This window comes from Amblyraja radiata, chromosome 28 (assembly GCF_010909765.2).
Source record: "Amblyraja radiata isolate CabotCenter1 chromosome 28, sAmbRad1.1.pri, whole genome shotgun sequence".
In the NCBI taxonomy this organism is placed as follows: domain Eukaryota; kingdom Metazoa; phylum Chordata; class Chondrichthyes; order Rajiformes; family Rajidae; genus Amblyraja; species Amblyraja radiata.
The window spans coordinates 5,207,511-5,235,214 of record NC_045983.1 but is presented as its reverse complement, the minus strand read 5'-3'; the positions used below and the strand labels follow the sequence as shown (position 1 = coordinate 5,235,214).

At 45.2% G+C, this 27,704-nt stretch overlaps 1 protein-coding gene across 3 annotated transcripts in view; it reads left to right on the top strand.

Annotated features, from left to right (window-relative positions):
* akap10 (A-kinase anchoring protein 10) overlaps nt 1–27,504 on the top strand; it is a 118,151-nt gene extending 90,647 nt beyond the window's left edge. For 2 of the 3 annotated variants that reach the window (XM_033045643.1, XM_033045641.1), the window contains 9 exons: nt 2,201–2,337; nt 4,039–4,183; nt 5,996–6,172; nt 8,434–8,543; nt 13,298–13,380; nt 14,214–14,266; nt 17,088–17,183; nt 17,270–17,304; nt 26,790–27,504. In XM_033045643.1, coding sequence (XP_032901534.1) covers nt 2,201–2,337; nt 4,039–4,183; nt 5,996–6,172; nt 8,434–8,543; nt 13,298–13,380; nt 14,214–14,266; nt 17,088–17,183; nt 17,270–17,284 — 816 coding nt within the window. In that variant the 3' untranslated portion in view covers nt 17,285–17,304; nt 26,790–27,504. The remainder of the gene's footprint in view (nt 1–2,200; nt 2,338–4,038; nt 4,184–5,995; nt 6,173–8,433; nt 8,544–13,297; nt 13,381–14,213; nt 14,267–17,087; nt 17,184–17,269; nt 17,305–26,789) is intronic. The other variant, XM_033045642.1, reaches the window with a different exon arrangement.
* Nucleotides 27,505–27,704: the final 200 nt, after the last annotated feature.

The following is a 27,704-nucleotide window of genomic DNA, read 5'->3' as shown; positions in this document are numbered from 1 at the left end:
AATCCGAAGCAGGATGGTGGAACGTTTGATGAAAATGGGCAGGAAAGAGAGTTGAAAGGAGATGAGGGAGGTGGAAAGGTGGAACGGCAGATAGATTAGGGAGGAGATGACAAAAATAAGGGCTAAAATGGCCGAAACCATAGCTGCAAGTACCAGAGGTTTGGAGATATTGGAGTTTAAGGGACAGAATTCAGAGAGTCATTTGTTGAGATTATGGGGACAGAGGCCCTTCGGCCCATCTTGACCATGCCAACCAATATGCCCCATTTAAGCTAGACCCATTTGCCTGCGTTTTGCCCATATCCCCCTAAAGCTTTCCTATCCATGTACCTGTCCAAATGGCTTTTAAAAGCTGTTATGGCACCTGCCTCAACTACCTCCTCTGGCAGCTCGTTCCATACACCCACCATGCTCTAAGTGAAAAGCTTGCCCCTCAGGTTCCTATTAAATCTTGCCTCCCTCATCCTAAACCTATACCTTCTGGTTCTTGAATTCCCCTGAGTAAAAGACTGCATTTACCCAATCTATTTTCCGTGTGATCCTATGATTTCCTATTTCAGAGGGAGAAGAGGTTTATTGGCACAAAGGCCTGGGGAGTGTAAATCGAGAGAGATAAAGTTATGAGTTGAGACTATTCAATGCATTATGGATAGTAGAAATGAAGGGGTAATGGCCAAAATTTATACTTGTAAGCGACGATTTAATTCGATAATAAAACAAAACCAAATCTAATGAGCAAAGTGAAAGAATGAATAGACAGATTAAATGCTCGTTCTAAAATAGGAAGGCTTTGTAAATGTGCAGCTATGGTATCTTAAAGGGAAATTAAGGTTATAAAAATAAAATCATTATATGGATTTCACTGACAAGGCAGGTCGGTGAAGCAGCGGTAGAGTTGCTGCCTTGCAGCGCCAGAGACCAGATATCAATCCTGACTGCAAGTGCTTATCTGTACGGAGTTTGTACCTTCTCCCCGTGACCTGCGTGGGTTTTCTGCGGGATATCCGGTTTCCTCCCACACTCCAAAGACGTACAGGTTTGTAGGCTAATTGGCTTGGTATAATTGTAAATTGTCCCTGGTGTGTGTAGGATAGTGTTAGTGTGCGGGGATCGCTGGTCGGCATGGACTTAGTGGGCCGAAGGGCCTGTTTATTCCACTGTATCTGTAAACTAAACTAATCTCAACTAAACTCCTGAAAACAATATTTACACTTTCAATAGCACAGTTAAAGTAAATGTCGACTGCTGTGCTATCTATGCCCACCATGATCTTTTACTTTAGATGTGGTAAAACTGAGCATTAAAGTCCTCCCTTAGAAAATGACTGCATTAGCTGGTTGGTGTTCAATTGGCAGCGTTTTCACATCCAGGTCTTAAAATAGTAGGCAAAACCACACGACAGGTATTGTGCATCTTATTATGGAAGCGACTTTGATGTAGCATTGAGGAAATGGTGCAGTGTTAAAGTGGTCACCTTACAGAAGGTACTGTAAACTAAGTTGTCCTCCAGAGATGCTGCTTGACACGCTGAGTTACTACAGGGCTTTATGCTTTTTGTTCAGGATTTCACCATCTGCAGTTCCTTGTCAACCTGCCAAATAACATACTGCTCTTTGGAGTCTAAAGAGATCTTCCAGCATTTTACACTCAAGGACAAGGGAAGATAGGTTTACATGAAAGGGGAAAGATTTGATAGGAATCTGAGGAGCAACATTTTCCGCACAGTGAGTGGTGGGTATATGGAACGAGCTGTCAAAAGAGGGAGTTGAGGCAGGTCCTATAGCAGCCTTGAAAAGGTATTTGGATAATAGACACCTGAATAGGAAAGGTTCAGAAGGAAATGAGACAAATGCGGGCAGGTGGGACTAGTGTAGATGGAGCATCTTGGTCGGCATTGGCAAGTTGGGCCGTTTGGCTCTATTGCTATGATAAATAAGTTGCACCTTCACTGCTGTCGGCTTTTCTTTGCGCAAAATGGTTGCTGCTTTCCCCTGTTTAATAATGGCCACTTGATGCTCCCCAAAACATTGGGTTTGCGTCGGAACTTTGAACATTGTCTTTGTAAACGGCACCAAAATATGGCGACAGTGCGTTTGAGGGTTGTGCTAAAGAATCTCGCTGTGCTGTGCGCAAGTGACATAAAGAATAAAGAACCACGAAGAGTTATTAATTTAGTTGGTCTGCTTTCTTTTCCTTCCAGTACATGGAGAAAGAAGAAGCTATAAACATCCTGCAGTTTTGGTTAGCTGCGGACAATTTCCAAGCTCACCTTGCTGCTAAAAGCGGGCAGTATGATGGTCTAGAAGCACAGACTGACGCCATGATTTTGTATGACAAGTGAGTCTTGCTCATTTTGCCGGCCATGATAGATTGGGCATTGCATTTGATGGGGAAGACTTGTGGATGTGCATGTCAACTCTGGGTTACGTTTCAAAATCTCTAGGCTAAAGCAGTGATTTCAAAGATAATGTTAAGAAGCCTTGCGATTATGCATGAAATATGTCACCTCTAGCTTTGTAAAATAAAACATTTTGAATTAGTATCATCAGAGAAACTCTTCATATGACCTCAATGGCTGTTTGTTGTTTAGATGTAAACACAAGGTCAAGTTGGATGCTTGATTAGTACGGGCGTCAGAGGTTATAGGGAGAAGGCAGGAGAATAGGGTTAGATGGGAGAGATAGATCAGCCATGATTGAATAGCGGAGTAGACTTGATGGGCTGAATGGCCTAATTCTACTCCTATTCCTTATGACCAAGAACTGCAGATGCTGCTACAAAAAAAGACTCAAAGTGCTGGAGAACAGCGGGTCAGGCAGCATCTCGGGAGAACATGGATAGGCGACGTTCCAAGTCGGGACCCTTCTTCAGTCTGTAAAAGGCCTGAAACGTTGCCTATCCAGAGATGCTGCCTGACCTGCTAAGTTACTCCAGCACAGTGTTTCTAATGTATCGCTTTTTGCCACCAAATCCCATGGCAATTCATGACAAAGATGATGAAGACAATGTCATTTGAATGAATGAAAGTCACGGTGATAGTCTTTGTTTTGCGTACCCAAGGTATGCAAAGAGTCACTACATAAAGGGCACTGACAATATTACAAAGTATTCAATTTTACACAAACTATTTTTAATACATTCCGTTTGTGGTCCCCACTAGTTCTCGGCAGTTACCCCATGCCGGGTTCTCCTTTATTCTTTTCCCCCCTCCCCTCATGGCAGTTCCCCCAGGCCAGGTCCTCCTTTGTTGGAGTATTGTGTGCAGTTTTGGTCCCCTAATTTGAGGAAGGACATTCTTGCTATTGAGGGAGTGCAGCGTAGGTTCACAAGGTTAATTCCCGGGATGCCGGGACTGTCATATGCTGAGAGAATGGAGCAGCTGGACTTGTACACTCTGGAGTTTTGAAGGATGAGAGGGGATCTTATTGAAACAAGATTGTTAAGGGTTTGAACACGCTAGAGGCAGGAACATGTTCCTGATGTTGGAGGAGTCCAGAACTAGGGGCCTCAGTTTAAGAATAACGGGTAAGCAATTTAGAACGGAGACGAGGAAACACTTTTTCTCACAGAGAGTGGTGAGTCTGTGGAATTCTCTGCCTCAGAGGGCGGTGGAGGCCGGTTCCCTGGATACTTTCAAGAGAGAGCTAGATAGGGCTCTTAAAGATAGCGGAGTCAGGGGATATGGGGAGAAGGCAGGAACGGGGTATTGATTGGGGATGTTCAGCCATAATCACATTGAATGGCTGGCTCGAAGGGCCGAATGGCCTACTCCTGCACCTATTGTCTATTGTTCTCGGCGGTACGTCCATCACCCACGTAGTCTGTCCTCGACCACCGGCTCCTTCCTCAACCTCATTGTTTGTGGCTGTAAAATGATGATGTTTCTAGTTGTGCCTTCAATTGGCACATTGGTGTCAATGAGGCTTTACCTAAACATTCATCACCATCCTACAGTCATTTAGTAGCAATGGTGTGACTGAATTTTGAACTGGGTGGTGTTATTATGCAACTGACTTGGTGTTACACACTTGTCTTCAGGTACTTTTCTTTGCAAGCGACGCACCCTTTAGGATTTGATGATTTTGTCCGAATGGCAATAGAGTCAAATATCTGCAGAGAGGGAGGACCCCTTCCTGACTGCTTTACCACTCCATTAAGGCAAGCCTGGACAACAATGGAAAAAGTGAGTTGGCTTGTTTTGACTTCCATTGAGTCTTATTGAATATCCATTGAGCGTGTTTCAAATATGTTATTTCAAATGGAAGTTAGATCACCTTGGAAGTTTTACGAGACCAACCTGTGTTAATCATCTGCGTTTTTAAAATAAATTTCCCCTCTTCAATCAGGCAAGAGGCACAGAAGTGTGAAAACACACACCTCCAGATTCAGAGACAGTTTCTTCCCAGCTGTTATCATCCTGTCACCACCAACCAGAGAGCAGACCTGAGCTACCATCTACCTCATTGGAGACCCATGTTCGACCTTATCTGGCACTAAACGTTATTCTCTTTATACTGTATCTGTACACTGTGGACGGCTCGATTATAATCATGTACAGTCCTCTGACTGGATAGCAAATGACAACAAAGCTTTTTTCTATACCTCGGTACACTTGACAATAAACTAAACTAAAGATATTTGAACAGAAAACAAATGACATAAATAGCGGTTTTATATATACTGTGAACAAACTTTTCTGCTTTCTTGTATTTTTAGTTGCGGATTTATTTTTTAAATGATTAATTCATGTTTATGGCTTTCGTAGAACTGTATGTAAAATCAACTTGACTTACTGAACGTCATGGTCATACAATGCGGAAACAAGTCCTTCGGCCCATTCAGTCTGTGGTAACCATCAAGCGTCTAATTAGACGAGCCCCACACCTTTCCCCATCTATACTCCCCATATTCTCCTCAACTCCAAGGTAGGCACAAAATGCTGGAGTAACTCAGCGGGACAAGCAGCATCTCTGGAGAGAAGGAATGGATGACGTGTCGGGTCGAGACCCTTCTTAGATGTTTCCCTCAACTCCTCTCAGATTCCACTATTTATCGGCACTTAGTGGCAATTTACTATGGCCAATTAATGCAGCTAAGATATAGTATGGACACCTAGTCAAAGCGTGACACGGTGGCACAGTGGTAGAGTTGCTACCGTACCATGCCGGAGACCCCGGTTCAATCTTGACTACGGGTGCTGCCTGTATGGAATTTGTACATTCTCCCCGTGACCTGCGTGGGTTTTCCGGTTTCCTCCCACACTCCAAAGACGTATAGGTTTGTAGGCTAATTGGCTTGGTAAAATTGTAAATTGTCCCCAGTGTGTGTAGGATAGTGTTGATGTACGGGGACCACTGGTCAGTGCGGACTCGGTGGGTAGAAGGACCTGTTTTCACTCTGTATCTCTAAACTAAACACAAAACCTAATCTTGCAGAGTAATTAACAGAGTAATTGACTAATTAGTAGGAAGGAACTGCAGATGTTCAAGAAGGAACTGCAGATGCTGGAAAATCGAAGGTAGACAAAAGTGTTGGAGAACTCAGCGGGTGAGGCAGCATCTATGGAGCGAAGGAAATAGGCCGCAGATGCTGGTTTAAACCGAAGATAGACACAAAATACTGGAGTAACTCAGCAGGACGGGCAGCCTCTCTGGAGAGACGGAAAGGGTGACGTTTTGGGTCCCGAAACGTCAACCATTCCTTCTCTCCAGAGGTGCTGTCTTTCCCGCAGAGCTACTGTAGCATCTTGTGTCAATCTTTGACTAATTAATATCTGAGCAGAAGAGTTTGGTTGCATTTGAGCACTTGGAACCAGGAAGTAAGAATTATAACGGTCAATGATTCCAGTTGGGATAATGTAGAAATATAGTTTCCCAATCAGCTGATTTTTAAAATGAGAAAGGTCTATTCCTGTGTTTGAAAGCCATAAATGTTGATATATGTTAAGATCTTGCTCTTTGTACTGTTAACTAACCTGCCACTTTACACCTTTCAGGTTTACTTACCTGGTTTCTTGTCTTGTAATTTGTACTACAAATACTTGAACGATCTCATCCATTCAGTGCGAAACAATGAATTTACAAAAGCCTATACTTCACTTCCTGGTCAAGGACCAAATAGCCCTCACGAACAAGAGCCGAGCATGGGCGCCACTGATGGCAGTGTGCCACAGGTAAGGAAAGAACGCATTGACTCGTATCGGCATTCGTAGCTCAATTGTTTCTGATGTAGACACCATGGGTTTGCACATTTATACGGATGAATTAGGGTGATTAGCATTTATTACAGGTGAGGGGGGGGGGGGGAGATTTAATAGAAACCCGAGGGTGAACTTTTTTTACGCAAAGGGCGATGGGTGTATGGAATGAGCTGCCGAAGGAGGTACATAGATTTGGGCCGGTGGGACTAGTATGGATGGGGCTTGTTGGTGGGCGTGGGCAAGTTGGGCCAAAGGGCCTGTTTCCACGCTGTATGACTATGAACAATCCAAAGAGACTTGTTCCAGACACCATATGAAATAACCAACTGGATAATCCTAAGGTACTGAAAACTTCATACCTTAGCTTTATAATATCTTAAAGTGCACTGCATCAAATGAAATATACTATTTAAAATATACTAATTATTGTACATCAATGCACAACTTCCCACGAGCAGCAAATGTGACTCGTGATAAGGGCGGCACAGTGGAGCAACTGGTGGAGCTGCTGCCTCTCAGTGCCTGAGATCTGGGTTCAATTCTGACCTTGGGCGCTATCAATGTGGAGTTTGCACGTTCTCCCAAGGGTTTCCTCCGGGTGCTCTGGTTTCCTTCTACGTTCCGAAAACGTGGGTTTGTAGATTAATTAGCCTTGATACAATTACAACTAAATGTTTTAGTTTTAGTTGTTGGAGATACAGTGTGGGAACAGGCATTTTGGCCCATCGAGTCCGCGCCGACAAGCGATCACCCCGTACGCTAGATCTATCCCACACACGAGGCACAATTTGCAGAAGCTAATTAACCCACAAACTGGAAATGGAGAAAACCCACGCGGTCACATGAAGAATGTACAAACTCCGTACAGACAGCACCCATAGTCAGGGTTGAACCTGGGTCTCTGAAGTTGTAGGGCAGCAACTCTACCGCTGCGCCTCTGTGCCCACTTATGTAGCATTGAATGTGTAGGGAGTGGATGCGAAAGTGGAATAACATAGAACTAGTGTGAATGGGCGATTGATAGTTTGTGTGGATTCAATGGGCCGGATTCTATGCTGTACCTTGCAATCAACTCAATCAATCAGTCTTTATTGGTGTTGTGTGAAGGAGGAATCTGTGCGTGGTTGACCTTGGGTTAATCATCAGCACAAACCTTCTCAAGACTTTAACAAAATAGGCATTAATGAACAAGTCCCACTGGAAGAGGTAATTGAATTTGAATTTGGAAATCATTTCAGGTTAAGATTGAAGCCTAATGCCTGACTGATCAGGTAGAACGTAGAAACAAGGTACAGCAGCTGCCAGTTTACAAAAAAAAACATACTGGATCAGTTCAGTTGAGTTTAGTTTATTGTACGTGCACCGAGGTACAGTGAAAAGCTTTTGCTGCTTAAGGGTCTGTCCCACTTGGCCGTCATTTGCGCGTAAATTACGCGACATCATTTATGCGACGTGACACGCGCGACGTGACACGCACGTGATGCGCGCATGGTGCGCGATGACATGAGCAGTGAAACGCGGCGTCGCAGGATTTTGTGATGTACAAAATCTTTGCGTGCCATCTGCGTGACACGCAAATGACGGCCAAGTGGGACAGGCCCTTTACTATCCAGTCAACAGAACGACAATACATGATTACAACTGAGCCATTACAATGTATGGATTGCATGATAAGGACTAACTCAGCGGGTCAGGCAGCATCTCTGGAGAACATGGATAGGTGACGTTTTGGGTCGAGACTGATTCATTGCTTCTTCAGATTGAGAAGGGTCCCGACCCAAAACATCACCTGTCCTTGTTCTCCAGAGATGCTGCCTGACCTGGTGAAATTAGTGACTGGATGGCTAATAGAAATAAGTCATTTAACACAATAGGCCCCTGCCATTCTCCGTGATATGAACAGGAGCAGTTACAAAACAATGCTTTTTGCTGTTTTATGATTTATCTGGATATTGGACAAACTGCATTTATAATCCCCAATCCTTTCCACTCATCACTTTAATTTCATGTTTCATGTGTTTTGTGTTTTTATGACTGTTGGCAGATCAATTTCCCTCCTGGGATAAATCAAGTTGTATCATATGTGCAAATTTTGTTCTGTACGATTTTTACCCTTTTTTTTTTGTCAATATTTAAGTTCCCCTGTAACTGCACCAGCCGGTGGGGGAATGCCAAGCAGTATAATTTTTGCTTCAATGGTGAAACTAATTTTGTGTTTTATTTTTTTTAAATAGCATGGTGTCAGAAAGGCAGCAGTAAAAATCTTAAAGAACTTTGATGAAGCAATAGTGGTGGATGCTGCCAGCTTAGAGCCGGAATCTTTATACCACCGGACTTTTGCAGGGTGAGTCACTGCTGCAGATGTCGAGGCCGAGCAGATTCTGTTTTGCTGTCTTGTCGCTGAATGCTTGTCAAAGTCAAGGTGAGATGTGACAGAAAAATAGTCTGGTCAGCTTGGGCAGTCTGCCGGGATCGAGCATGGCTTTCACTCTGGATCTGCTGCGTAAGGAGGTAATTGATGGAGGAAATGTGGGCTTTTCCATAGATGGGACATACGTGCCTCTTGGAGGCAGGTCCACTTTGCCCAGTTTTCCACCCGGCCAACAATGGACCATTGTGTGCTCCACCTTTCCTTGATCTTTGTTACTTTTGGCATGTCTTCCATTCATTTGTTCCATATCTCTCTATATCACTGTCTGTATCTCTCGTTTTCCTTTCCCCTGACCCACAGTCTGAAGAAGGGTCTCGACCCGAAACGTCACCTATTCCTTTTATCCAGAGATGCAGACTGACCAGCTGAGATGGTTTGAGTCTTTGATTTAAACCAGCATTTGTAGTTCCTCCCCACACAACTTCTTATCCTTTGACCACCTGATGATGTCCTCTGATGAAGGAGCTTGAAATAGTGTCATGCAACGAACAAGGTCCCAGAACAAAGCAAACTAAGTAGAATTGATGTCTTAATGCTGGCCATGTTGGTGATGCTAAATTGAATTACTTTTCCTTCTGTGGATTTGGAGGATTTCGCGAAGGAGGTGTTGGTGGTATCTCTGTAGTGCCTTGAAGCACATTCTAGGTCCAGGTTTATCATTGTCACATGTAGGGTGAAATCCTTTGTTTTGCATGCTATCCAGTTGGATCAGATAACATTATAGGCCAGTACAATCAAGTCCACCTCGAGTACAATAGGTAGATGAAGACATATTTTTACGGGCAGCCAAGGAGATTCTTGCACAGACCGTGAAAGATGTAGTCAAAAGTTTTAGTCGGTTGAAAAAGGCCACTTCTCTTGGTGTTTGCATGCAGGATTGCAGATCATCATCGGTGTCTTGATAAGCAGATAGTGGGAACAAAGGCCAGACCAGAGATTAGAACAGAAAGTGAGTTGCGAATTGTGAAGCCAGATGAGGTAATGTAGGAAGAGGGGAGGAGAGGAATAGGTGGGACACATGGGAGGTGGGTGATAGAGTAAGGGGGGGGTGTGGATGGGAAAAGGGAGGGGAGGGGGGATAAAGTTGAGGGCACAATCATCAAGGCCAATCACAGTTGAGAGGTATTTGAAACATTTCTTCCAACAATGTTGACCACCTCCCTGTCCTCCAAGGTACCTTGACTGTCAGCAATGACATGACGGAAGTACTTAGGTACTGTGACATTGAACAGGGCAAAAATAGTTTACTGGACAAATGTCAAACCTGTGTCAAGCGAAGTTCTCTCATTTTATCTCCTAAATTGGGTTGTTATTCACACCTCCAAACAGACATGCGAATCTTGTGGGGATAAGAGGAGGATGAATATTAATGTTTTATTGAAAATGGCTTACAATAAAGCTCCTGCAATTTACTCAGAGGCACCAGAGTTCTTAAGGCACAAATGACAGACGGCTTTCAGTATAAGCTAAAGTGCAGCTTGCGTAACAACATGCTGTTTCATTGATTTTATTCCTTTCTTGAGCTCTAAATATTTATTGAAATTTTGTATTGTATTCTGTATTGTATTCAAATTTATTGTCATTGTCTCAGTTAGTGACAACGAAATGAATTTCCCTTACAGGCAGTATCATAAAAATAAAAATAAAAATAAATAAATAATAATAAATAATAAAACATATTAAAAATAAAATAGAATTTTAAAAAAAAGCACAAGCACTGAAAGTCCACGACACAACATAACACAGTGGCACCAGGTGAGGAAGGCACCATAGTCCAGCCAGCCTCCCCTCCGTTCTTCCCAGATGTTCACTCGTGGTCGAGGCCTTCCTAGCACCCGCAGTCGCCGCCCCGGGTGGCCCGATGTTCAGGCCCTCACGCCGGGCTGGTGGACCGCCGACGCCGAACCCCGACGGTGAACATCCTCCTCAGCGGCCCGGACCTCCCGAGCAGCCGCCTCCCGCAGCCGGAGTCCGCAGCTCCCGAGTCCGCAGGCCGAGCCGGGCAGAGTCGCAGGACCCCGCGCTGTCCATCAGCACCGCCCGCGTTGGGAGCTCCACAAACCGCAGCTCCATGATGTCGGTGCAGCAGGTCCAGCACTCCGGGCTCCAGAAGGCGACCCCCGGTAAGGCATCGCCAGCCCCGCGATGTATCAGCGCTGTCCCGCCGCTGCTGATGCTCTGGTCGATCCCGGCAGGAATGGTCGTGCCAATCCAGTAGGTAGGCCGCTGGGGGGGGGGGGGGGGCGAGGACGCGACTCGAATAATATTCGCGTCTTCACCAGGAAGCGGCTGAAGGACGGTATCCCCCGCACCGTACCCTCTTCCCCCACATAAAAACACCAAAAAAACACCAAAAAAACCCACTTTTACATAACTAAATAAACAAAAAAAACAAAAAGATACCGGGCTGTAGGTGGAGGCTGCTGGCAAATGAAATGGGTTCCATTTGACGTTCCTAATTATTATACAAAAAAGATCATCTATTTTTCACCTGACATATCATGACTAAGACTGAAGGACTGAATGCACATAAAAAGATGACCTACACAAAATGCTGGAGCAACTCAGCGGGACGGGCAGCATCTATGGACAGAAGGAATGGGCGACGTTTCGGGTCGAGACCTTTCCACAAAAAAAGATGGTCTTTTGTGCAACAGTTAGGAAAATTAAATGGGACCCAATTCAATGGTTCAGTGGTGCTTTATTGTCATGTGTGCACTGCATAGTGGTATTCTTTTTGCATAGCTCACACATGCACGAGTTGCCATCTTTTGGTGCCGTTTACAAAAAGTCTAAAGTCCAGTTAGCACTCGTAATGTACTGGAGCAGTTCCCGATCCAGGTAGGGTAGGTAATCAATGAATATTTAGAGTGCAAAAGAGGAGAAAATAATCAACGAAGCTGCACTTTGTTATGTAACTGTGAATTATATCCACCTACACTTTAGCCTAAGAAAGGCACAAAGTGCTTTAGTACCTCACAGGTCAAGCATCATCTCTGGAGAACGTGGATAGGTGACGTTTTGGGTCAGACTTTTCTTCAGACTGATTGTTGTGGGAGGAAGAAAGATGTCGGGGGTAGGACAAAGCTTGGCTAGTGATGGGAACAGCACCTCATATTTCACTTGGGCAGCTTGCAACCCAGTGGTATGAGTATTGATGTCACTAATTTCAAGTAACCCTTGCATCCCCTCTCTCTCTGTCCCTCCCCACCCTAGTCGTCATACTAGTTTCACTGTCATCCTATTGAGTTTCACTAACTCGTTATCACCTATTCCACAGCCAACAATGGACCAACAATCCCTATCCTGATCATCGACACTTTTTGCATATCTTGTATTCTTTTGTTCTACATCTCTCTACATCACCGTTTATTTCTCTCGTCTCCTTTTCCCGACTCTTAAGTCTGAAGAAGGGCCTTGACCTGAAATGTCACCTATTCATTTTCTCTAGAGATGCTACCTGATCCACTGAGTCACTCCAGTGTTTTGTGCCTATCTTCTGTTAAAACCACCATCTGCAATTCCTAGCATCACAAGTGATAGGTGAACACAGGTGAGGGGGAAGATAGGCAGGTTGTTGGACAAAGATGAAAGGACAGGTGTGAGCCCAAGAGTTGCGAGTTGTAAGGCTCGGGGATAGAGAAGTTGTGAACTGTGTAGCTGGTGGAGAGGCTGGGCTAGAAGCCAGTGAAAGATCAGCCAGGGTTCAGGGGAGAGGAGTGGGGGGGAGGAGAAACATGGGGGGGGGGGGAGAAACGTGGGGGGGGCTTTGAGGGGGAAGGAGAGCTGTTTGTGGGATAGTAGAGTTGCTGCCTTGCAGCGCCAGAGAACCGGGTTCGATCCTGGCAAAGGGTGCTGACTGTACAGAGTTTGTACGTTCTCCCCATGACCACATGGATTTCGTCCGGGTGCTCCGTTTCCTTCAATACTCCAAAGACCCACAGGTTTGTAGGTTAATTGGCTTCGGTAAAAATTGTAAATTATCCCTAGTGTGTAGGATAGTGTTAGTGGACGGAGTGATCGGTGGTCGGCACAGACTCGGTGGGCCGAAGTGCCTGTTTCCACACCGTATCTCTAAAAAGCCTAAAATTCACCGCACTCCAAGAAATCTCTATGTACCTCAGTTTTAAATAACCAGCTTCTCATTTTGTAGCTTTAATCACTTGTTTTTTTTACTTTCCCTCAAGTGAAAACAGCCGATCATTCACACTGTCGGGCCCTCCTAGATCTTATATACTTTTTTCAAAAATAAAATGTATTCGGAATAAAAAATATACATAAAATAAAAACATCGTAGGTGTCTATACATAGGGCCTGTTTCCGCAAGGTATACACAAAATGCTGGAGTAAATTAGTGGGTGAGGCAGCATCTCTGGAAAGAAGGAATGGACGATGTTTCGGGTCGAGACCCTTCTTCAGGCTGTTTCTGCACTGTATCTCTACACTAAACTAAATTGGAGAATTCAATGTTTGTACCATTGGGTTGCAAGTTTGTTTTCCACTTTAGCCTATATTTCAGGTTCTCGTTGTCAGCAATAATCTGGGTGCCACCCAGAGTTTTGTCATCGTTACTTCCAAGCATGCAAGAATGTGAAGAGCAGGCAGTAAATTGTTATAACAGGTTCCTGTCAGTTGTGTAAGAATTATTTTCTGATTTATTTTTGTAGGCGTATGACATTTGGAAAGATAAATGAACTTGGCCAGTTTATAAGAGAGTCTGAACCGGAGCCAGATGTCAAAAAATCCAAAGGTAATGTTCGCCCTGGTTGTTTTCATGTGGGAATGAGCTCCCTGATTTATCATGAATGTCTGTCTTGGGCTGATTGTGCTCCTAATGCTCCAGGGAAGTGCTTGGAGATGTTTTTACTTCATAAAAGGCACTATATGAGTACAGATTGTTATTACGAGCATTCCATAGAGAAATCTGTCTTCATGTTTACGGTCCAGCAGTGTACACTCTTCATGTTAACAAAAACCAAAAGCCTGATAAATAATCTCTGTGTTGTCCAAAAAGCCTTTAAAGAAAGAAATGATCAAAATAGAGTAATGCAGCATGGAAACGGGATCTTCAGCACAACCTGCTCATGCCGACCAACATGCCCCATCTACACCAGTCCCATCTGCCCCGCGTTTGGCCCTCTAAACCTTTCCTATCCAAATGTCTTTTAAATGATGCTTCACTGCCTGCATCAACTATCTGCTCTGGCAACTCATCCCACCCAACAGGAGACAAAAAAAATCCCAGGCGGCACGGTGGTAGATTTGCTACCTTACCTCACCAGAGACCCAGCTTCAACCTTGACTACGGGTGCTGGTGATATGGAGTTTGTACATCATCCCCGTGACCGCGTGGGTTTCCTCTGGGTGCTCTGGTTCCCCTCCACATTCCAAAGGTGTGCAGGTTTGTAGGTTAATTGGTTTCTGTAAATTGTTCCTAGTGTGTAGGATGGTGCTAGTGTACGGGGTGATCAAAGGTTGGTGTGAGCTTGGGTTCCGAAGGGCCTGTTTCCACACTGCGTCTCTCTAATGTCATTTGAAGGAAAACAATAGTATTAACCTCATTTCTTAAATTATTTTAAACAGGTTCCATGTTCTCACAAGCTATGAAGAAATGGGTACAAGGGAGCACTGATGAGGTAAATGTTATACCTAATCAAAGAAAAAAAGCAATGTTTAAATGTGTCCATTTACTACTAAGGAACGTTAGTAACGTGTAATTTTGCCAAGCAGTCGTCAGGTCTGTTGGACTGTTTCAGGTGATGGGTGTGAAGTCACAGGATTAGAATTTATCACGGACTCAGTTAATCACTGCCTGCGTGAAAACAGGCTCTTCAGCCCACTGAGTTCCTGCTGACCAGCGATCACACTATCCTACACACTAGGGATCATTTATAATTATACCAAGCCAATTAACCTACAAACCTGTACATGTGATCAGAAAATGTAACAAATTAGGTTTGTCTTGAATGATAAACCAGAACTAATTTTAAAAATATGGTCTTTTATTGAATTTTGTGAGCAATACAGGTTGAACTCAAATTCGAAACTGATCGTAGGGCTGGGTGAGTGGGCACATGGGTGGGTCGACGGACATATCTCCTCTCTTTTCTTCTTTCTTTCCTTTCTCTCTTTCTTCTCTTTTTAATTTAATGTTCGGTTTGAAAAATGTTAAAATTGAAGCTGTGCCAAGAGCTGTAAAATTGTCACGTTATTTTGTACCATTGCTTCCAATAAAATATATATTAAAAAAAAAGAAAAAAAAATGTAACGTGAAATGGTAGTTATATTGACAGACAAACCAGTCCTTCTAAACAATCAAATAGACAACTTTAATCTGCCTGGCCAACTGATCAATCATCAATGAAAGACATGGGAGTTGCATGTAGGCAAAAGACCGAGGAGGGGTTGCTTGCGTCGTTTTTGTTCTCGTTTGCAGTATGAATTTAAAGAATCTCAAATCTTCAGAAGAAAATTGAGATCTCATAAGTTCTAAGAGCAGAATTAGTTTATTCGGCCCATCAAGTCTGCGCCATTCAATCATGGCTGATCTATTTTTCCCTCTCAACCCCGATTCTCCTGCCTTCAACCCATAACCTCTGACACCTGCACTAATCAAGAATCTCATTCAACTTTAATGGCATACACCTCAAGAGCAAAGTCTGGGGTAATCATTTTATTTCTATTTACAGCCATGAGCATTGAATTTCCATTGTTCATATCTAATACCTAGGAACGGTAATACCAAGGAACGGGGTACTGATTGGGGATGATCAGCCATGATCACATTGAATGGCGGTGCTGGCTCGAAGAGCCAAAATGGCCTACTCCTGCACCTATTGTCTATTGTCTAATATCTAATATCAGGGCCATGTTTTTTCCCACATTTTTATTAAACCATTCTATATAATGTTAGACCCTTCTCATGTCCCTTGTGTGTTGAAGCTGTCAGAGGAGGTAGTTGAGGCAGGAAACACCCAACATTTCAGAAACAGTCAGAGAGGTACATGGATAGGACAGGTTTGGAGGGATCGAGACCAAAAAGCGAGCAGGTGGGAATAGTGTAGCTGGGACATGTTGGCCGGTGTGGGCAAGTTGGGTCGATGGCCCTGTTTCCACACTGTATAACTCTATGATTCTACAATGTTACGTTTCTACTGAGTTTGGGCTCGCCACGCACGGCGCACAACTGATGCCCAATAGCTCAAAGTAATTGTTTTAGAAGGAACTGCAGATGCTGGAAAATAGAAGGTTGCCAAAATTGCTGGAGAAACTCAGTGGGTGGGGCAGCATCTATGGAGCGAAGGAAATAGGCAACGTTTCGGGTCGTTTCGACCCGAAACGTTGCCTATTTCCTTCGCTCCATAGATGCTGCCTCACCCGCTGAGTTTCTCCAGCATTTTTGTCCAGCTCAAAGTAATTCACTGTTCCTGATTGTTTTTTATCCGTAAGTTTGCAATCTTTTCTGAAAATAATCCAGGGCCCCCAATGGTGTGCAAAATATAATGTAGGTAGAGTTTGTAGTCATATAGCACGGCATTAGGCCCCAACTCGTCCATGTCAACCAAGATGCCCCATCTAAGTTAGTCTCATTTGCCGTGTTTGGCCCACATTCCTCTAAACTAGTGGGTCCCAACCTTTTTCATCGTGGCTAAAGATTGATCAAACATTTAGAATTCCGGCCTATACTTTAAGACAGCATGATAAAACATTTTCAAAACATTTTATTCTTGCCCCTGCTCTTGATATGGAAATGTAGAATGGTTCATGTACAAACTCCATACAGACAAGCACCCGTAGATGGGATCGAACCCGGGTCTCTGGCGCTGTAAGGCAGTAGCTCTACGGCTACGCAACCGTGCGGCTCCTGGGATGTCGGGATTGCACAGGAGCACAGCTACATCGATGACTTTTACAGACTTGCTGTCACCTCCTGGACTGTGTCCCACTGCCATTCTGCATATATGTTCCAAGAACCAATTTGATTTCCTTACTGCCTTGCCAGATCCCCATCCGTTAAAGATCCCATCTTATATTGTACGTAGACATTCATATACAATATAAATCCCCCATCCCCACTAAATGTCCATTAACCAGTTCCATCGATGGGTCACTCTTATGCCCACACTGATTCTAGTGGTTTAACGGTGTTTAAGAGGCTTTTGGATATGCAGGAAGTGGAATGAAAGGATTACATGCAGACAGATATAAATTGGTCTTGGCATCATGACATTGTGGGCCGAAGGGTCTGTTCTTGTGCTGTACTGTTCCACGTACAACCCATTGTAATGTGCCCCAACATCTAATTCACTTCAATGTGCAATGCTTCAGGCTTGGGTGGGTGGGGGGGTTTGAGGAATTTATCACTGGAGAGGTTCGCATTAAAAGGTGCTCTGCTCAATGTTCTCCGCCTTCTCGAACCCCGTCATTGTTGACTGTGTAAAGTTGTTTCTCCTCTAGGCCCAAGAAGAGATGGCATGGAAGATTGCCAAGATGATTGTCAATGAAGTCATACAACAAGCACAAAGCGAGCCCCTTCTTGTCAAGTCCACAAAGGTAATGCACGGGCCGTGCTAACACACTACATCTTTAACGGTTTTACTTTTAAGAACTCCTGAAATAATTTGTTGTGTCGTTCGCAGTGGACAAGAATATAAAGAAAACATTTGTGTCTCGGGTAAGTGTTTTTCACCAGTCGAGAGTATGATAATTGAACATGACAACAAATGAAAATATTGAATGGTTTATGAATTTTCGGCAGTTAATGTGATGAGAATGTGTAGGATGGAGCTGCAGATGCTGGTTTACACCGAAGACAGACACAAAATGCTGGAGTGATGCCACAGGAGATCTTTTTTCTCTGTGGCTATCAAACTGTACAATTCCTCCCCCTTCTGTCATGAGGTAGGCTGACCCCCCTTCCCTCTCTGCCCCCAATCTTTGCACATCCCCAATCCTGGACTTTCCACTCGTCACTTTAATTTCATGTTTCATGTATTTGTTGTGTTTTATGATTGTTGGCCGACCAATTTCCCTCCTGGGATAAATGAAGTTCTATTGTATCGTATTGTACTGTAACTCAGCGGTGACAGGCAGCATCTCTGGATAGAAGGGATGGGTGACGTTTCGGGTCGAGACCCTTCTTCACACTCCCCGAAATGTCACCCATTCCTTCTATCCAGAGATGCTGCCTGTCCCACAATGGAATGAGAATAATGTGCTGGTAATGGAATTACCAGCACATTACCAACAATTTAATAGATTCTGTCCAAAGATCACATCTCCATTTTATCTTCCTCGGCCACTTTCTTGCTCCCCCTGCTTGCAATGACCACGTTGGACTGTTGAATCCAATAACTCACTTCAGTATTTTCAAAATGCCAACTTCTGGAATCAAAATGTGGAATTTTTGTGTAATGCCCATTCAGTTGAGCACACAGCCATTGTTGGCAATAAATACTAGTTTTACAGGAGAGAGAAAATGAGTCTAAATGTTCTTTGTCACCATACCCAATTCCCTTGTTTGCTATTAACCATTGAAACATCATCAACTTCCCCTCCCATTCTGAATCTGGCCTTTCTGTCCTGGGCCTCCTCCACTGTTAGAGTGAGGCCCAGCGCAAATTGGAGGAACAACACCTCATATTTTGCTAGGGTAGTTTACACCCCAGGTGTGTGGATATTGATTTATCTAACTTCATGTAACCCTTGCTTTCCCTCTCTGTCCCTCCCCATTGTAGTTTTCTGACTAGTTCTCCTGTACTCCTGATTAAATATTACTCTATGCCTCGTTGCCACCTTCCCCTGACTTCTCTAATTTCAGGTAGTCCTTCGTTTCTCCCTCCTTCCCCTCCTCCTTCCCAGCTCTCCCACATAGCCTACAGTCTCCGCCTCTTCCTTTCTTTTTCCCGCCCCTCCCCCGACATCAGTCTGAAGAAGGGTCTCGACCCGAAACGTCGCCTACTCCTTTTCTCCATAGATGCTGCCTCACCCGCTGAGTTTCTCCAGCATTTTTTGTCTACTTTCGATTTTTCCAGCATCTGTAGTTCCTTCTTAAACATTGAAACACCATTGATTGATTCCGTCTGCACTTCGCACTGTCTTGGAAAAACAGCCAACATAATCAAAGACTTGTCCCAGTCATTTCCTCCTTCTCCCCGGTCATTCCTTCTTTTCCCTGGTCCCGTCAGGCAGAAGGTTCAGAAGCTTGAAAGCGTGTACCACCAGACTCAGGAACGGCTTCTTCCCCTCTGTTGTCTGGCTTCTGAACGGTCCTTCCATTAGCTAGGATACTGTCCAATCCACCTCTCCCCCATTGCAGACATTGGACTGAGTCTATAGAACTGGTGCGCTACAATGCTGAGAACTATATTCTGCACTTTGTATCTTCCCCTTTAGCTCTACCTATTGTACTGGAGTTTGATGTGATTATCTGATAGGATTGGATAGCATGCTAAACAGCTTTTCAGTGTACTTCGCTGAACGTGATGGTAGTAAACCTAGACTGGCGATCATGCAGTTGGCTTCAGTTGCCGTTATGTACGTAAAATTAATATATTTCCATAACTCGTGGTCATAGATTTATGTGTAGGAAGGAACTGCAGATGCTGGTTAACACCAAAGATAGACACAAAGTGCTGGAGTAACTCAGCGGGACAGGCAGCATCTCTGGAGAAAAGGAACGGGTGACGTTTCTGGTCGAGACCCTTCTTCAGGCCTCGGGTCAGAGATTTATAATTGGTAGAAGGCTTCGCAGGGAATTGAGAAATCTTGGCGTAGGGTGGTGGCAGAGGTCTTCACCATACATTGAGGGTGCGAGAGGCAGAGAATAGCAGATGGGCAGCTGAGATGCTCTCACAACCAAGAGTCTACAGACCGAGCACTGTGTAGATGGTGTGATTGACCATAGCAGCTCTTTTTTTGACTTGTGTCAACACTGAGCTGATAAATGTTTGATTACAATTCCATGCAATTTTACTTAAGTCTCAATATTTGAGACTGCAAAACAGTAAAAAAAAATTTGGAATAAAAAGATAAGAAAGCTGCAACAATTTTCTTATCACCTATTTTATTTTTCTAGGTCTATCTGGCATTCTTTCCATGTTTTTAGTTTAGTTTTAGTTGGGATGATACAGCATGAAAAGAGGGTCTTCCTCACCTCTATTGCCTTTTGGCATGGCATGGCATTTAGAGATGCATGGAAACAGGCCCTTCGGCCTACCAAGTCCATACTTGACCATTGATCATCCATTCTTGTTTTTACCGCCTTCTCCAATCACACTGACCAAGGAAATCAAACGGAATTATTTTAGTTTTCAGATACCACTCTGTATTATCAGTATAGATTTTTATTTATTGCTTCCAATCTGTGCCACAGGATTTAAAGCGCTGACTTCAATTTGTCACCCTATCATCCAAATCTTCTCATTTGTACCTGAGGTTTAGTTTAGTATAGTTTATTATCATGTGTACAGAGGTACACTGAAATGCTTGTTTAGTTTAGAGATTACTTACTTACTGCCTATTCTGCCTCCTGGCATGTAGGGCAGCAACGAAGGTCCTCCAGTCAGTGGTGTTGATTCCTTCAGTTGCTGTTTCCGTAACATATTTGTTTTACGAGACAGGGTTGTTAGCCCTGATCTCAACCTCCAACCTGGAGGACCAGTGGATCGCTCTTCGTCTCGCCTCTACCCTTCGACCTGTCCAGCATGGGAGACCCTAACGTAGCTCTAGGGGTCACTGAGACACACAAGCTCCCTGACTACGACAAGGTTGCAATCCAACGGGGGGAGTTAGTTTGGAGATGCACCTCAGAAACAGGCCCTTTGGCCCACTGAGGCCGCGCCGACCAGCAATCACCCCGTACACTAGCGCTCTAACCCTACACACTAGGGACAATTTACAATCCTTACTGAAGCCAATGAAACTACAAACTTGTGTGTCTTTGGGGTGAGGGAAGAAATCGGAGCACCCGGAGAAAGCCCATGCGGTCACGAGAAGAATATACAAACTCCATGCAGATGTCACCCATAGTAGTCAGGATGGATCCCGGGTCTCTGGCGCTAAAAGGTAGCAACTCTACCGCTGCACCAGCGTGCCATCCCTGTTAAGTGGTAAACAGTCAATAGAATAACTATACATGATTACCATAGAGCTGTCCACAGTGCACAGATACATGATAAAGGGAATAACGTTTAATGCAAGATAACGTTCTTTGACGTTCGATTCAAGGTAGTCCGCCGGTTTTCAGTGTGGTACATAGTAGCTCAGGACCGCTCTCTAGTTGTTGGTAGGATAGTGCAGTTGCCTGATAACAGCTGGGAAGAAAGTATCTCCCTTGTGCGTCATAATGTAGCAAAAGACAAAGTGTTGCAGAACTCAGTGAGTCAGGCAGCATCTGTGGAGGGAATGGACAGGTGACGTTTTGGGTCAGGACCCTTCATCCGACTATATAATGTACTAGACCAAGTGCAGACCCGTTGGGTCTGCTCCCCCAACGTGCGGTTGTGGGGGGGGAGGCGGCATGCAGCTTCACACACAGTAACTATCCCCCCCCCCCCCCCCCCCCCCGCACACACGCTAATTACCCCCCATTATATTAATTTTATTAATTTGCTCCTTTTACCCCATAACCACCCTATCTACTGACGCATAACCCCCAACTTGCAGTCACATCTAGAGAGGGGGGGGGGGGCGGGGGGTAGAGAGTGAGGGCAGAGAGAGAAGGGGCAGAGACAGAGAGAGAGACAGAGACACAGAGAGAGGGGCAAGAGGGAGAGGGGGTGGGGAGGAGGAGGAGAAGAGGGAGGGTGGGTGAGGGGGGAAAGGTGGGGGAGGAGAGAGAGGGTGAGAGTGAGGGGGAGAAAGAGGTGATGCTGAGGGGGGTGAGGTGGGGAGCAGGGAGGGTGGAGGGAAGAGGGTAGGGGGTGTGGAGGGGAGGGGGTTTAGGGGAGGGAGGGTGGGGAGGGGATGGAGGGGAGAGAGAGAGGGGGAGGGGGGGATGAGAGAGGGGGAGGGGGGGGAGAGAGGGTGTGCTGAGAGGGGGTGAGGTGAGGGGAGGGGAGAGGTGGGGAGCAGGGAGTGGGAGGGAGAGTGTATGGAAGGGGTAGAGGTGTGGAGGGGAGGGGGGTTTAGGGGAGGGACGGTGGGGGAGGGGAGGAGGGGGAGAAAAAGAGGGGAGAAGGAGGGGGGAGAGGAGGAGAGGGAGGGGGAGAGGAGGAGAGGGAGGGGGGGAGAGGAGGAGAGGGAGGGGGGAGAGGAGGAGAGGGAGGGGGGGGGGGGAGGAGGAGAGGGAGGGGGGAGAGGAGAGGGAGGGGGGGGGGGGGGGGAGAGAGAGTGCCTTTTTACTTCAACCCAAACCCAAACAACCATTTGCAGGCAGTGCTTTTTTACCTCTAACCATATTTTCATTTTCAAACCAAATTAAGGGTACTCACAGTGCTGTAGACATTTGTGTCATTCAGAGCTCTGATTGAGGCACACCACTTGCAGAGACTGATTGAGGCACACCACTTGCAGAAACTGATTGATGCACGCCACTTCCTGGTTTTATAGTCCCTCCCCCTCCCTCCAGCAGGGGCAGCAGAGAGAATGGGGAATTTTGTAAAAACATTAATATCTCTCAATTTTCATCAACGGGAAAAATCCTCGGCACACATGACGGCCGTAGGTGGCGGCGTACTCTCGGAAATCGCAGCACAGAAAGTCAAAACCGGTCAAGAACAGACTTTTAGTAATATAGATTTTGTTGGGAGAGGTTTTGTTTTATATGAACCGTTATGGAAATGCCTACTGATGTTCTATATTTGAATATATTGATTGGTGAATTATTAATTTTAAAGGTCAGTGATATTAATGCTGATGTATCGACATTTATTTTAAGTTTTCAATAGTTCCACTTGTATCTAATATCTCAATAAAATATTTTTTCCCCACTCAAAGAGGTAGAGTTGCTGCCTTCCAACACCAGAGAACCAGAGACCCGGGTTCGATCCCGACTACGGGTGCTGTCTGTGCGGAGTTTGTACGTGCTCCCTGTGACCATGTGGGTTTTCTCAGAGATCTTCGGTTTCCTCCCACACTCCAAAGATGTACAGGTTTGTAGGTTAGTTGGCTTGGTGTAAATGTAAAATTGTCGCTAGTGTGTGCAGGACAATGTTAATGTGCGGGATCGTTGGTCAGTGCGGTCTCGGTGGGCCGAAGGGCCGATTTCCGCGCTGTATCTCTAAACTAAACTAAACTAAACGAGCCTAAACTCAATTCATCCGTTTATCTCCAGGCAATTACAACTGTGTTAAAAGTGAATTGAGGTGCTGTTGCAATGGAAGGAGCCTTTGCTACTAGTAAAGTTTCTTTAATTTTGTAATCTACCCACCTCGTTTTTAAAGTGTTCCATTCATTTCCCCTCCCCTCTTGTTTTTTTTTGCATGGCATAGCATTTAGAGATGCTTCGAAACAGGCCCTTCAGCCCACTACACTGACCATCGATCATCCATTCACACTTGTTTGATGGCATCCCACTTTTCCTATCCACTCCCTACACACTAAGGGGCAATTTTACAGAGGCCAATTAACCTACAAACCCGCATGTCTTTGGGATGTGGGAGGAAACCAGATCACCCGGTGGAAACCCACGTGGTCACAAAGAGAACGTGCAAACTCCACACCAACAGCACTCGAGGTCAGAATTGAACCTGGGTCTCTGGTGCCGTGTGGCAACAGTTCTACCAGCTGCGCCACTGTATCGCCCCATTTGATTCGCTGTCCTGGAATAACCAAAAACTGCAACATCCCAAGTGATGCACCTCGAACATACAAATTCCCCCAAGATTAGTTGGACAGTGAAATCATTTTGGTCGGCATGGGCAAGTTGGGCCGAAGGGCCTGTTTACATGCTGTATGGCTTTGACTCTGAAGAGATGTAGTGCATGGATACCAAATGCATCCAGTAGCTCTGACAAAAAGACCTAGACCTTTCCACAGATACTGCCTGACTGTTTCAATATGCAATGTACAATGAAAATGGAGGAACATTTAACAGCTTCTGTAAATGCATAGAATTTGTAATATAAAGACAGTTGATTGAATTGTTTAGGACTTTAGAGATACAGCGTGGAAACAGACCCTTCAGCCCACCGTGTCCGCGCCGACCAGCGAACACCCCGTACACTAGCATTATCCTACACACTAGGGACAGTTTACAATTTTACCAAAGCCAATTAACCTGCAACCTGCACGTCTTTGGAGCACCCGGTGAAAACCCACGCAGTCACAGGGGAAACATGCAAACTCTGTACAGACAGCATCCAGAGTCAGGATTGAACCCAGGTCTCTGGTGCTGTGAGGCAGCAGCTCTACTGCTACGCCACCGCGCCGCCCTGCAAGCTGTGTTTTGCTTTGAGGATATACAAATGAATACATTTTCTGTCTTTACAATGTACTCCTATAAACGGTGCGGTTAGCATACAAGCATCGTGCAAGGCGGGAAGCTCAGACTAAGCGGCATCTGGTCTATCGTTTAACGCCACTGATGCAAGTTAAGACTAACAGCAAATTAAGATTCTCTGTGCAGCTGCTGTTTCACTATCACGCCTCTCTATTTAAAGCTACGCACCTTTGGTAACAGTTTTTCAAACAAGAACACCATGAGATTGATGGCTGCAACACATTTCTGAGCGTTTCACGTGAATCTCAGGCAGTCACGAGGGTTCTCCCATGTGCATGGATCATGTCGCAACTCAAATAACTCGGCTATTTTTCTTTTTAACCATAATAATAACATGTCCCCAGGCATAATTTTCCCAGTACACGGACTGACTGAGTTGTGTGTTGCAAGATGTACTTGAATTAGAATGAACAACAACAGCCATGGTGAAGTAGATCGAGTGCGTGTTACATCGACAATTTGACGTGGGAGGATGTAGGGCGGCAAGGTGGCGCAGCGGTAGAGTTGTCACCGTACAGAGCCAGAGGCCCGGGTTCCATCCTGTCTGTACAGAGTTTGTACGCTCTCCCTGTGACCTGCGTGGGTTTTCTCCGGGTGCTCCAGTTTCCTCCCACACTCCGAAGACACAGAGATTTGTAGGTTAATTGACTTCGGTAAAATTGTAAATTGTCCACCGGTGAGTGTAGGATAGTTCACGTGTGCGGGGATCGCTGGTCAGCGCTGATTCAGTGGGCTGAATGGCCTGTTTCCTCACTGTGTCTCTAACAAGAATAAATCAGAGCAACTGGGCGAATCCACTCGGTCACGGAGAGAAGGGCGGCACAGCGGTAGAGTTGTTGTCTCACAGCGCCAAGGACCCGGGTTCGATACTGAACATGGGTGCTGTCATGTTCGGAGATTATGCAATCTCCCTGTGATCGAATTGGTTTTCTCCAGGTGTTTGCCAGTCTTGAGTCAAAGTGATAGACACCAGATGCACAAAAAGGAAGGAACTGAAGGAAGGAAGTGACACACAGCCGATGTAAAACTTCAGAACTTCCCAAGCTCAATGGCTTTCACTGATTCTTCCCACTCAGCTAATAATATATCCATGACAATATCAAATAACTGATACAGCGGCAATGGTTCAACAACGGGACAAAGGTGGGCGGGTGAGGAGAGGGACATCGGCTCGCTGCTCGATCCAATCGTCCAGGGAAGGCGACGGCTGGAGGCCCCGCAGAAGCCTGGGGCTCGCCTGGAACGGTCACTGCTCATAACAACTAGAGCGCGCACTAGACTTTGAAAACGGCACCAAAACATGGTGCCTCTTGCATGCGTGCTCAGTGGACTATTTCTGCACAATTTGCTAATCGGGGATGCGCTTAGGTATGGCAATACTCTACTGGACTGTGTAAGAAAAGAAAATCACTGTGCATTGTCACTTCACACGTATGACAATAAAAGCAGCATTGAAGCATTGGGAAATTAAATTAAATATTCTATATTACATTTTGATTTGAACTACAAAGAGAGTTGGCTTCACTGTTAGGAGGGTCAGATTTGTATGGTTTGATGCTTTGTTATCGTATAGTACTTTATTTGTCATGTGTACCGAGGTACAGTGAAGTTCATTTTTGTGTACAGTTCAGTACAAGTATCACTTTACATAAACACTTAAATACATCTCAGATAGGCATCACAGATACAGTACAAGTGTATAGCATTAGTACAGTGAGACTGTATACAGAGTCGCCAGTTTGGCTCCATTTTCGTGTCCCAGTTGTTGTAAGTGCAGGGTTATTGGCCTGACAATGAAGACCCGTTGTCCTGGCGGCGTTGTAGGGTTGGCCTGTGTAAACGTAGCCATGGTGGCCTCCTCCGCTGTAGGCCGTGTCCGGTCCACACGCTCTGCCTCTTGGAGTGTCGCCCGATCCTGCCGAGCTGCAGGCTGCTGCGGGGCCTCCAGTGACCCACTCTACCATCGAGGCCGTGCACTCCCTCCCACAGCCGGTCTGCTCACCGGCCCTCCGGCCCACTCCTTCCACTCTGGGCAGGTGGGCCGGGTCTTCCAGATGGGATCGCCATCCGTATAGACCAGGCACAAATCTGTTAGGACTGCATAAGAAGCATTTTAAGCAGTTGAAGTGTAGAATACAGCGCTGGAGTAACTCAGCGGGTCATGCAGCATCACTGGAGAGCCAGAGATGCTCCTTTCCCTGCTGAGTTACTCCAACACTTTGTGTTTGCTTTAGACTTTAGAGAAACAGCATGGAAACAGGCCCTTCAGCCCACCGAGTCCACGCCGGCCAGTGATCACCCCCCGGACATTAGCACTATCCTACACTCGAGGGACAATTTACAGAAGCCTATTAATCTACAAACAAGTTTGTCTTTGGAGTGTGGGAGGAAACCAGCGCAGCCGGAGAATCCCCACGCGGTCACAGGGAGAACGTGCAAACTCTGTGCAGACAGCACCCGTTGTCAGGATCGAACCCGGGGTCTCTGGCGCTGTAAAGCAGCGACTACCGCTGCGTCACTGTGCCGCCCATGCTATGCAAGTTTTCAGCATCTGCAGTTTATTGTCCAAATAGTTGAAGGTCTCGGACTCTTTGTATACCTCACATAGATATAATAAAATCGATCGGTTTTCCACTTTCTCCAAAGGAAAGCTTCATTTTATTTCTTTGGAGGCTTCGAAGCTGATTGATGCGTTTTGTTTTTTCTTTTAACCGTAGCTATGACAAGTGAGCGGAAGACCTGTTTGCTGCAATTCTCCTGTTCAAGTGGCTCCACTCCACACCCAGCCACGGACTCCTTCCTGCTCACACACAGCCCTGACACAAAGCCGTCATCTACACAGTTGTGACTGACGTTACTCCATTGCTTGTCAGTAGAAGACTGTGCATTCCAGGACCTCCAGCACACGTTTCAATGACCAGTCGGGGATCTATGAAGGGTTTTCTCATGAAGTTTCTGCACTGAAAGGATTTTAAAAGTGCTCTTCAAATCTGGGTTCTGGCTGTTTGGTTTTAGTACTTTTGAAGTGACTATTATATCAGAGCGGTGATGTGCTCTAAACACCACTCCTCCATTGGTTTGTTGCTGTCTGTTTTATTGTCAGGCCCTTAGATAAGTTCAATATTTTTGTTCAAAAGATGTGACACAGGGTGGAAAAAAAATCTATATATAATATGATTTTTGTAAAAGTTTGGAAATCTTGTGTTTCTGTATAATATTTGATAAGTGGCCATTAGTTCCTCAGATGCTACCTAATTGTGTTGGGGTTGAGGATCATCACAGAAACAAGCAAATTAAGGCTGTGTCTAGGTTTTTGGTACTATGTACCATTTCTATGTTTTCAGATGCATAAGTATTCCTGTACTTAATCTAAAATCATACCTATTTAATTGTGTTTGATTTAAAATACATATATTATTGAGAATGGTGTCATTTATGTTTCTCTTCTATTTTCTTTGAGTCTTTGCAAGTGAGAAATCCCAACCAGTGTGACCACTACAAGTACTCGGTGGCCTGGACAATCCCTTGTGCAGAATTGCATGTGGCTTTAGGCTTTAGACTTGCAGCGCGGAAACAGACCCTTCGGCCCACCGAGTCCGTGCCAACCAGCTACTACCCCCCCCCGCACACCA